At 62.7% G+C, this 11,505-nt stretch overlaps 1 protein-coding gene across 1 annotated transcript; it reads left to right on the top strand.

Annotated features, from left to right (window-relative positions):
• Window positions 1-734: 734 nt before the first annotated feature.
• C2CD4D (C2 calcium dependent domain containing 4D) lies at window positions 735-1,892 on the top strand. Its single transcript, XM_077840822.1, has one exon. The coding sequence runs from the start codon at window positions 735-737 to the stop codon at window positions 1,890-1,892; it is 1,158 nt and encodes a 385-aa protein (XP_077696948.1).
• Window positions 1,893-11,505: the final 9,613 nt, after the last annotated feature.

An 11,505-nucleotide genomic window follows, 5' to 3' on the forward strand; every position in this document is an offset into this window, starting at 1 on the left:
AGTGACGCTGGGAGCCAAGCGCTATAAACCCAGTGGCAAAGGCTGGTGGTTCCCAGCTGCTCTGGCGAGCGTGAAGCTGAGCTCCCTGCTGAGGAGAGCAGGTAAGGACGGGGGATGTAGTTCTGGGCCAAGCTTTGATCCCACTTTGAAGAGGGAGCTGTTTACACCAGCGAACTTTTCCAGCTTGGCTTGTACAGGGGTGGGAGAGAAAACCGGCCAGGATGCAGTGAGGGGCTTTGATGGCAGGTAATTCAGGCCTGGGGTGGCAGGAGAGATGGGGATGGCGGGTGCAGTTTCTAAGCATTTTTTTTTTTATATTAGTGACATGACACACGGCCTTTCAGAGCAGTGCCGCCCCAGGGCTCAGCAGTGCAGAGGACGGAGGGCTCTCCCTGTGGGTTTGGGTTGGGAAACGGAAATCGGGGCCTGCTGGCTTTGCAGATGTGTGTTTGGGGGGGGGGAGCAGGATGTGTGGTTTAAGAGCTTTTAAAAATCTCTCATTGCTATTGACAAAAACAGTTCTCTAGGGTGAGGAGAGGACAGGGGCCTCCAGGGCTGGCAATCCAGCCCCTTGCCACCCTCCAAGGCTTTAACGTGCTACTTCTGGTTCTCCCTAGGAAGCTTTTGACTCCAGGCCTGGGATCAGGTTTCCTCTGGAGGGGGCAGCTGCCCAGCGACCTGCTCCCCGGTGGCTGACTCTCTGCCCCCGCTCCCTCAGCCCCTGACTCCACCGAATGTTTCTCTCCAGACAGAGGGCCACGAGCAAGAAGCCGGGTCCGCTGCCCACCTGTCCCAACGTCCTCACCCCCGACCGGATCCCCAAGTTTTTCATCCCCCCCAAACTCTCCACCTTGTATGGCAGAGCCCCGGGCGGGAGTCCCGGTTCCCAGCAGAGCCCCCAAGGGACCGGGAGCCCAGAGACACACATCGCTCTGATCAGAGCCGCCGATCAGCATGTCATCCACACACAGGGCCGGCACCAGGACTCTGCGGCCAGGGCAGAGGGTGAAGCTGGCCAGCAGCTCCCCCCTGCCTGCTCCACGCCCCACCTCCTCAGCCCGGGGGGCTTCCCCCTCCTGCCCGAGAGCCCCCACACGCGCCGAAGGGAGTCCATCTTTCACACCGTGTGTCCACCCCACCGCATCTCCCTCGACCTCTCCCCAGAGCCCGACGGCAGGCTCTCGCCCCCGGAGCTGTGGCCCTGGTGGCCCGTCTCCCAGCCTGGCGCCTTGGACAGCGACACGACCTCCTCTGCAGGTGCCTCCCCCTTCGGCTCCCCGGTGCTGGGGCACTCGCTCGCCTGCCAGGCCCACTGGGGCCGGCCCCTCTGCAGCCGCACCCCAGATGCCCAGGCGATGGGCCGGGCCAGCTCGCTGTCTGCCGAGGAAGCCAGCTCTACGGATGACAGCCCCAGCTTCCCACGCCGACAGGCCGAGCCCAGCTGGGGGGCAGCGGCCAGGTTGGCCCCGCCACCCTTCTTCCCCTTGTACTTCATCTGCCGCCCCACACCAGTGGCCCAGGAGAACACGGTGGCGCTGAGCCGAGGTGGGCGTCTGCATCTCTCCTCCGAGTACGTCCCGGCCAGCAGGCGCCTGCGCGTCCGGCTGGTCAGCGCCGAAGGCCTCTACCCGCGGCCCTGCGACCCCCGGCACGTCGGCTGCTGCGTGATCCTGCAGCTGCGACCGGGCAAGGCGCAGAAGCAGCGCAGCGCCGTGGTCAAGAGGAGCCGAAGCCCCATCTTCAACGAGGACTTCTTCTTCGAGGGCCTGGCGCCCCATGAGCTGCCCAGCCGCCGCCTCAGGCTCAAGGCGCTCAACGTGGGCTGCGGCGTGAGGCGGGACGCCGTCCTGGGCGAGGCCGAGGTCCCGCTGCCTGCCCTGCTGCCCCCCTAGGGCCCGGCGGGGCCACACGGCCGCAGCCCAAGGCCCGGCACGCTGGCCCTGGCTCCCAGCGGGGGCCTGGGAGGAGGGAGAATGAGAGAGCCAAGGTTCAGGGGGCTGGAGGAGCTATGGCTACGGCCCAGCTGCCCACCCGTCCCTCCCCTCTGCCCCAGCCCCAGCCCTGGATGGACAAGGGCTCGGTGCCCCTGTGCCCCTGGCCCACCAGGCGTGGGGGCGCTCGGCGGGGCTGCACGCTGGCCCGCAGGCTCCCTGTGCAGGGCGCACAGTGAACTGATTGTTTATTTTTTGATAATGAAAAGGAGCCTGCACTGCATGGGATCCCAGCCGTGGCTGCATGTGGGGCGGGGAGGGGGGGCAGGCTGCAGCGGAGCGAGGGCCAGGGCTTCATGGAGAGAGTGTGTTGCAAGCCACCCCTTGCCCAGCCCCCCAGCCCCTCCCCTCCCCTCCTCTCCCTTTCAATTGCCTGCCTCCTTCCCATTCCCCTCCCATTGCCCACCCCCGCCCCATCCCCTCCCCTGCTCTGACTCCAGCAGTTTCTCTCCACCTGGCAATGGGGGGAGGTGTCTCGCTCTGCCCACAACATGCCCCACCTCTGGATCCGCTTCCTGCTGCAGGGAGGGGTGGGGGGGGGATGGGGAGAAGAGACATGACAGCCGAGTTTGGAAATAGAAGAGAAAGCTGACAGCCAGCAGCCCCCTCCTGCCCCGGGGCTCTGAGCTGGGGGAGAGCACAGCCCCTCCTGGCCGGGGTGTGAACCTGGAGCCTCCAGTACTACACGCAGGAGGCCCGACTGCTCGTGCTGCCAGTGATACTCTAGCAACAGCTCCCCATAGTAGGTTCTTACCCTCTTCTGTGGATCGGCCACTAGAGGGCGACCTGACTCACGCTGCGGGTGCCACAAGGGTAGAAAGCAACAGCCTCTTCCCCCTCCCCCCGCCCCCCTGGGGTGGCTGAGCAGGACAAGGGAAGAAAAGGGCCCTCAGGCTGCAGGGGGAGAGGCAGGCGCGGGACGATGTGACGTCTGTGACCCCTGTGACCCCCCCCCCACGGGATGTCAGTGTGCCCCACTCCCGCTCGCTGGGCCCAAAGGGAACGCTGTGCCTGGGGGGCACATGTGCACCCCAATGGGCCTGGCTGGCATGAAAGGGCCAGCCCCCCTCGGCCCCCCATGGGGCCTAAGCGAGGTAAATGGAAGGGCTCCAGCAGGCTTTGGCTCAGGCACCAAGGGGCCTGGGGCAGGCCAGGGACCCCCTGCCTCTCACTGGCTCAGGGCTCCCTGGGGTGCTGGCATGGGCACCACGCAGCATCACGAGTTGCCCCGCGTCCCCTGCGCTGAGCAGCCTTTTGCCAGCCCTTGGGGGCACGGACGGGAAACCCACGGGTGGCCATTCTGGGGGCGCCCCACAACAGTCCCTGCCCCGTGGCCAATTCCTCACAGGGGAGGGGGGATGGCCGCATGGGGTGGGCTCTGGGCCCTGAAGTCGGGGGGCAGACCCGCAGAGGGAGACAGAAGGGCTTACGGCTGCCCTGCTGCAATGCCCCCCAGAGGCGGGGCGGATGGTAACGGGACATTCCACGCCTCTGCCACCCCGGGGTGGGCACCGCGAGGGGCTTTGGGGCGTTGTTCTCAGGAGAGCGTGCGGCACCCGGCACTGCAGCAACCAGAACGCGCCTGGCGCTGCACGAGCAGCTCTGCTGGCCAGCCTGCGCCTCTGCTCCTCGGGACGGGGGGGAAGAGCGAAAATTTCTGGAGAAGTCTCCCCCGGTGGTTGGAACAAGACCTTGGGGGAGCTGGCACAGAGCCCCAACTTGGGCCTGAGCGTCTCATAACACCTTGATCCTGACAGCCCCCACCCCTACCCTGCAGTGCACTGGGGTGCGGAAGGGGGGACTGGCACAGGTCTGGGGGGCTGCCGTGCCAGCAGAGAGCAGGGGGCAGGCCCTGGCACATCCAGGCTGTGGAGGGTGGGGAGGATTTAGTTCATGGCAGGCACTCGGGCCTCATGGAGGGAGGGAGCCCAGCTAGCAGACCCCTCCGTGTCTAACCCCCACCGGCCTCGCTGCAGTGCCCCATGGCTCTTCCCCACTCTGGCCCAGCCCCCCACCCCCCCAGTCCCTTGTGCTCCCCAGCCCCAATGGATTCCCCTCCCAGCCATTCAGCTCTGTTGATCTTTGCAGCAGGCAGGGGAAGGTTTGTTTGCCAAGGCCCCGCTCTGCAAACAGCAGGATGGCACCGCTGCCTCCTCCCCCCACCCCCGCCACTGAGAGCCACCCCCTCCTTTATTCCCATCAGTGGGTCTGTGGGGGAGGGCGTGTGGGGCTCAGATTGGAGCTGGGCTGGAGGGGATGAGAACCAGGGCGTGGGGAGGCGTGGCCGGTTTTGTCCCAGCCTTTCCGGCGCGAGATCCTTGTGCTGCCCCCAAGCAGGGTGCGACTGCGACATACAGGTAGATCTATGGGGCAAGCGAGGCCCCTAAATCCACCCCTGGAGGGGCAGGGCGTTGAATGGGCAAGATGCCAACTGGCTGGGAAGGATGGAGTGGCTCAAAACCCCAGACTACAAGCAGCTGGCCCACGGGCCGGGCCTGGTCTGGCCTGGCCGCAGGATAGCTGCTGGCCTAGGGGGGGTCTGGTGTGCCAAGCCCCAGTGGAAAAACGGCAAAAACGGCCTTCAGTGGGATGCCCAGCAGAGGGCACTGCTGGGCAAAGGATCGGCCTGGCTGCAGCTCCGTTCGCCACAGTCTGCCTCTGCCCAGCGAAGGGGAATCAGGTGTGGGGGCTCTTCCTTAATCTGCGGGGGGCAGAGTGGGGCACTGGGAGTCAGGACTCCTGGGTTCCATTCCCAGCTCTGCCACCAGTTTTCTGGGAGGGCGGGAGAAAGACTCTCTGTGCCTCAGTTTCCCCTCGTAGGCGTTTAGGAGCCAGGACAGGTTTCTATTCCTTGTTCTGGGAGGGGAGAGGGGTCTAGTGGTTGGTGGAGGTGACATGGAATCAGGACTCCCATTCCCACTTACTCACTGTGACCTTGGACAAATTGCTTCCCTTCTCTGTGCCTTGGTTTCCCCATCTGTAGAAAGGCATCCTCGTATTGGGGTGATGAGGCTGAATTAATTAATGAAACCCTCCAGTGGAAGATACTAGCAAAGTCAAAGAACACTTAATTGTTTGATTCTCTTTTGAAACCTGTTGAACTGGAAGGAACTGGGCCCCATGAATTCTTGGAATAAACACAGGTAAAGCTGGGGGAATGTTCTCTAACAATGGAGCTAGATCTATTGTGCAATTAGAGAAGAAGAAATCAAGGGAAATAATTTTTAATACCCACTTGTTGCATCTTGTCTTAGCTTGTCTGTGGCTTCTTTGGGGCAGGGACTCTCTCTCAGTCTGTCTGGGCAGCACCCAGCATGACAGGGCCCCGATCTTGGTTACTCTGCATCTGGGCAGCGCCTGGTGCGATGGGGTCCTGATCTTGGTTACTCTGTGTCTGGGCAGCGCCTGGCACAATGGGGACCCACTCTCGGTTACTCTCTGTCTGGGTAGCGCCTGACACAACAGGGCCCCGATCTCGGTTACTGTGTGTCTGGGCAGCACCCGGTGCGATGGGGCCCTGATCTTGGTTACTGTGTGTCTGGGCAGTGCCCAGCACAATGGGGCCCCGATCTCAGTTACTGTGTGACTGGGCAACGCCTGGCATGACGGGACCCCGATCTCGGTTACTCTGTGACTGTGCAGTGCCCGTCAGAAGGGGGTCCCTGATCTCAGTTGGAGCATCTCAGCGCTACTGTAATACAAAGGAATAACAATGGAGAGTTGGCTGGAAAGCGCTTGCTTGCTTTCAGCGGTGCCCAGGAGACATACACTCTGCCCCTACCACTGGCTCAGAGGGGTGGGAAGGGGATATGGATCCACCCAGCCCCACAGCATGAGCAGCGCCCGGCTCTGCCACCTGTTCTGGGTGAGGCTCCAGGCTCTTGGGAGTTCCCACGAGACACACACGGATCGGGAAGACACCCAAGGGGGTGATGGGAAGGAAACAGGGCTGCCCTGACAGGCCAAATCAAGGCAGGGATTGGGAAGGCTCCTCCCAGCCGGATGGCCCCAGGGAGCCCTGCTATCTCCCCATCGCTATGGCAGAGCCTGGAGGACACAAGCACCAAAGGTTGCACCAAGTCAGGAGACGGATTCCAAGAGACGCCGACCTCCAGTGTGACGCATTAACACCGAGCCTGCGCTCTGGGACAGGAAGGCTGAACCCAGGAGAAGACCAGAGAGATTGCTATTATGTGTAGCGGGCAGTACCTGGCTGAGATCAGGGCTCCCTATGGTGCCCAGTGCTGCCCTGACCCCAGGACCACTCATGCAATTCCATGCTGGCTTGTAAATCTGGCCCACCCATTTCACCTTCTCTTGTTTAGTTGCCCCATGGATGGTTGTTGTCCGACTACAACTGGCCTTTTAACATCTGGTACTAGGCTGGCAGCTGTAGGGGCTATGGGGCCAGGTAAGCTGCCCAGGCAGGGGGAGGGATCCCAGAACTCATGCCAGCACCTGGTTAGCCACTGGCCCCTAAGATCTTCTGTCAGTGAGGAGGGCCAGTGCAGGGCACGGAGGGGAGTGGGAATTCTGGCAGGGCTGGAAGCCAGGTTGCTGGATTTAATTGCCTTTAAACACAAATGGGAGCTGGTTTCTAAAGGAGGGTCTGCCCAGCTCACTGCTACCCGGCACTGACCCTCCCAGAGGTAACAGAAGAGATCTGCTGAGCAAGTACAGCTGTGCACATCTGGCTCACACATGCCTCTCCACTTCTAGAATGCTGGCCCCAGCTGGTACGCACATGGCTACACACTGCTGGCCTCTGGGCACAGCTGGGATGCCTGTGCCACATCTGGCACAGGGTTGGAGCCTGTAGCCTGGCCAGGGCTCACCTGGGTGGGTGAGCAGGGAATCCTGTTGCCACAGAGAAGGAGAGAGGCCTTGAGACTGGCTGCAGGAGCTGCCCCGGGCCAGGCAGGAGCTGGGACATTCAGTGACGCCCCCAGGATCACACCAAGAGCCTATGGCCACACTGGTCACAGAAGTGAGAGCTCCTGGAGCCCAGTCCAGGGCCTGACTCACAAACCCACCCTTCCTCCCGGGGGAGTAGGGGAAGTTCAGCTCCCACTCCCCCCAGAGCCACTGCATTTAGCTGGGGCGAGGGAGCAGGGGACCCAGCCCCGCAGGGAGTTGGGAAAGGGGCGTTTAGCAGTGTCTGACTTCAAGTGGTGGCTGTGGTTTCCCACAAGCAGGGCACATGAGCCAGACAGGAGCTTTGCCGAGTGGCCGGCCCAAGATGCCAGGGACAGATAAAGGTCCAGGGCTGTTCCTGTAACCCTGTGCGTGCCTAACACCATGTGGGCAGCACTTACCGTCAACCCTTATCACAGCCCTCCCGTGACGTGCCGGAGTCTGGTGCAAAGCATGCATGTGAGATTGCTGCATGGCTCCACTCTGGACCCTGGGGTGTGGAGATGCCCCTCAATCCCCACCCCCCCCTGCTATTCCAGCCCTGAAGGTGGGGAGCTGTGGGTCAGGATCAAGGGGTGTCAGGAGATCTGTGAGAGTGTGGGGAGAGGGGAGGGGCTGGGATAGCTGGGGGCTGTGGGTCGGGATTGAGGGACACACCCCTCTGTATATGTCCCCCAGAGCAAAGCTGGTTTGCGTGTTACTGAAGCGTAGCCAGGGAGGAGGAGGGGGTTAGCACATCCCTGCCCCCACAGGCTGGAATCTCTGATTCACGTCCGACCACAGGTTCTCAGCCCCTCTCGGGAGCGTAACCGTCAACACGCAACTTCCTCCACAGCCCCCGCCCCCCACCCTACCGATCAGCCCCAGGCCGTCTTGTTTGCAAGCTGCCCTCAGCCTGCCCCCAAACTCAGCCCCATGCCCGAACCAGCCTGGCAGCTGCAATGCCCCTGGGGCTGGCAAGGGAGTAAATAGTAAATCAAGGACCGACAACCCTACTGACACATCTCATTCCCTGCCCCTTCTAGGCCAGGCTCTGGGGGTCATGCTGCCCTTAGCCTCTCTGTGGGCAGCACCAGCCAGGGACAATCACTGCCAGTGTTAGCAGCCCCATAACACTGCACAGGGACAGCTGCCCCAGTGCTGAATTGCAGCCACTTCTCGGGGGGAGCCTGGCAGCTGGTTCGAACCCACACTGCATTGCAGCACGGGAGAGTAAGAGAGCGGCAGGGGCTGGGCTCAGATGCCAGCTGTCCAGGGCCAGGGACTTGCAAGCTGCTAGGATCCCCGGCCACAGGCCCATCACTGCACGCAGCCAGGTAACTCCCCTGTGATACAGCGGCCAGAGCTGCAAGGAGGCAGGGGCAGGGCAGGAGCTGAGCCCTCAAGTTCAGTGCAGTGGGGTATATCAGAGAAAAGACATCAACCTCTGCAGGGCCTTGGGGCCTCTGCTCAGCTCCAGCGCCCCATCCTCCATTACCCAGAATCCCCCGGGATCCCACAACCGGCACCCCGCTCCTTGTTACTGGGGTGCTCTTGCAGGGCCCCTGTCTCCACCCCTTGCCGGTGGCCCTGCCCTCAGCAGAGCCAGCCCTGTCTGCCACCCCCCCGTGGCACGCCCAGTGCCCGACTTCCTGGGCCTGTTCCGTGCCAGGAGCCAAAGCAGTTTGGCCAGAGCTCTGATGGCACATTACCAGAGACGTGAACCTCCACGCGGAACCCCACAGGGATATACCACAAACCCACCCCCACCAGTCACAGCCCTCACAACTCCCCCCCCCCCCGGCCACACCCACCAATCACAAACCCACCCCCACCAGTCACAGCCCCCACAACTCCCCCCCCGGCCACACCCACCAATCACAAACCGACCCCCACCAGTCACAGCCCTCACAACTCCCCCCCCGGCCACACCCACCAATCACAAACCCACCCCCACCAGTCACAGCCCTCACAACTCCCCCCCCCCGCCACACTCACCAATCACAAACCCACCCCCGCCCACACCCACCATCACAGCCCTCACAAACCCACCCCCACAGCCACACCCACTAATCACAGCCCTCACAAACCCACACCCAGCCACACCCACCAATCACAGCCCTCACAAACCCACACCCAGCCACACCCACCAATCACAGCCCTCACAAACCCACACCCAGCCACACCCACCATCACAGCCCTCACAAACCCACCCCCCAGCCACACCCACCATCACAGCCCTCACAAACCCACCCCTCCAGCCACACCCACTAATCACAGCCCTCACAAACCCACACCCAGCCACACCCACCAATCACAGCCCTCACAAACCCACACCCAGCCACACCCACCAATCACAGCCCTCACAAACCCACCCCCGCAGCCACACCCACCAATCACAGCACCCACAAACCCACACCCGCCCACACCCACCAATCACAGCCCTCACAAACCCACCCCCGCCCACACCCACAAGTCATAGCCCTCACAACTCCCCCCCCGGCCACACCCACCAATCACAAACCCACCCACACCCACACCCACCAATCACAGCCCTCACAAACCCACCCCCCCCAGCCACACCCACTAATCACAGCCCTCACAAACCCACACCCAGCCACACCCACCAATCACAGCCCTCTCAAACCCACCCCCGCCCACATCCACCAATCACAGCCCTCACAAACCCACCCCCCAGCCACACCCACCCACCCCCCCGCCCACACCCACCAATCACAGCCCTCACAAACCCACCCCCCCCAGCCACACCCACCAATCACAGCACCCACAAACCCACCCCCGCCCACACCCACCAGTCACTGCCCTCACAACTCCCCCCCCGGCCACACCCACCAATCACAAACCCACACCCACCACACCCACCAATCACAGCCCTCACAAACCCACCCCCCCCCGCCACACCCACCAATCACTGCCCTCACAAACCCACCCCCCAGCCACACCCACCAATCACAGCCCTCACAAACCCACCCCCCAGCCACACCCACCAATCACAGCACCCACAAACCCACCCCCACCCACACCCACCAATCACAGCCCTCACAAACCCACCCCTGCCCACACCCACCAATCACAGCCCCACAAACCAATCCTGGCCACTCTTGCTAATCACACCCCCACAAACCCACCCCCAACCACACCCACCAATCACAGCCCTCACAAACCCACACCTGGTCACACTCACCAATCACACCCACCAGTCACAGCCCTCACAAACCCACCCCCAGCCACGCCTACCAATCACACCCCCATAAACCACTGCTGGCCACACTTGCTAATCACACCCCCACAAACCCACCCCGGCCACACCCACCAATCACACCCCTCCACAAACACACACCCCGACCACACCTACCAATCACATCCCTCAAAAACTCACCCCAACCACACCTGCCTATTCCACCCCACAAACCCATCCCTACACACCCATCAATCACCCCTCCACAAACCCACCGCAGCCACACCCACCAATCACATCCCTCAGAAACCCACCCTCGGCCACACCTGCCAATGACACCCGCACCCCATGCCACACCCTGCCCCACAGCAATACCCACCAATAACATCCTGCACAAACCCACCCAGCCACGCCCATCCACATGGTGATGCCTGGGGAATAGCTTGTAGCTGGGGCTGGTACAGCTTGAGACGAAGAGCCAAGGCCCAGAAAGGGACCCGTCACGCACACTCCCCAGTGGGTGTAGGTGACACCCCCAAACCACACACCCCAGTGCGACACAGCTCACCACAAGGGGACACACAAACACACCTGAGGCCCAGACACAGCCCCTCCGACACACCTCCATACCCCCTAGTCCCCCCAACACCGCCAACCCACGTCTTGCAACCTGGCCACCCCACAGACACCCCCTAGGTCCCACTGAGAGACCCCCCCCCCCACAGCCCAGGCCCTTTCCCTCCTGCTCTGTGCAGCCCTCCCCTCTCTCCCTGGCTGGGTGGTCCAGGGCCAGGAGCCCGCAGCACCGCCCGGCTGGGTGCCAGCTGCGACTCTCGGTGGGCGTAGCTCCAGCAAGCGACTCACCTGACGAGAACCGGGAGACTTGCCCCGACGCCACCTGGCTGGCCCGGCCTGTCCCTGGCTGACTTGGCCTGGGGGAGGGATGCATGGAGAGGTCCAAGGCAGATTCTGCTTAGCCAAACCGTGGGGGCATGCAGGGGCGTGGGACTGGGCAAAGGGCATCGTCCTTAGGGACGTTCCTGGGAGACCCCCCTTTCCCACTCCCGAAGGAAACAGCAGTGCTTTGTGCGAGCCTGGACTCAGAGACCGTCCGCAGCAGGGAGCCAGAGAGAACCACAGGGTCTGTCTGCGTCCAGCAGCCTCAGTCCAGAATCCCCCTTCGGACCCAGCCCAGCCCTGGCTGTTCAATAACATGAGGGACACAGAGGGAGGCGAGTCGGGATTGAGGAGCATCACAGAGCAGAAGCGAAGCCAAGCACAGGAACAGTGGGGGAGCGAGAGCTGCAGGTTGGGACCGGGGGACGCTGGCAGAGCTGTGGGCTGGGGCTGGGTGGGGGAGAGACCACGGCTAGGGGAGCAGGAGGCTGCAGGTGGCTAGGATAACAGGGTAGGGGGTGGCGG

Source organism: Eretmochelys imbricata, chromosome 24 (assembly GCF_965152235.1).
Source record: "Eretmochelys imbricata isolate rEreImb1 chromosome 24, rEreImb1.hap1, whole genome shotgun sequence".
Taxonomy (NCBI): domain Eukaryota; kingdom Metazoa; phylum Chordata; order Testudines; family Cheloniidae; genus Eretmochelys; species Eretmochelys imbricata.

Coding starts and splice junctions, on each gene's coding strand:
- C2CD4D (XM_077840822.1), top strand. CDS start 735: ATGTTTCTCTCCAGACAGAGGGCCACGAGCAAGAAGCCGGGTCCGCTG.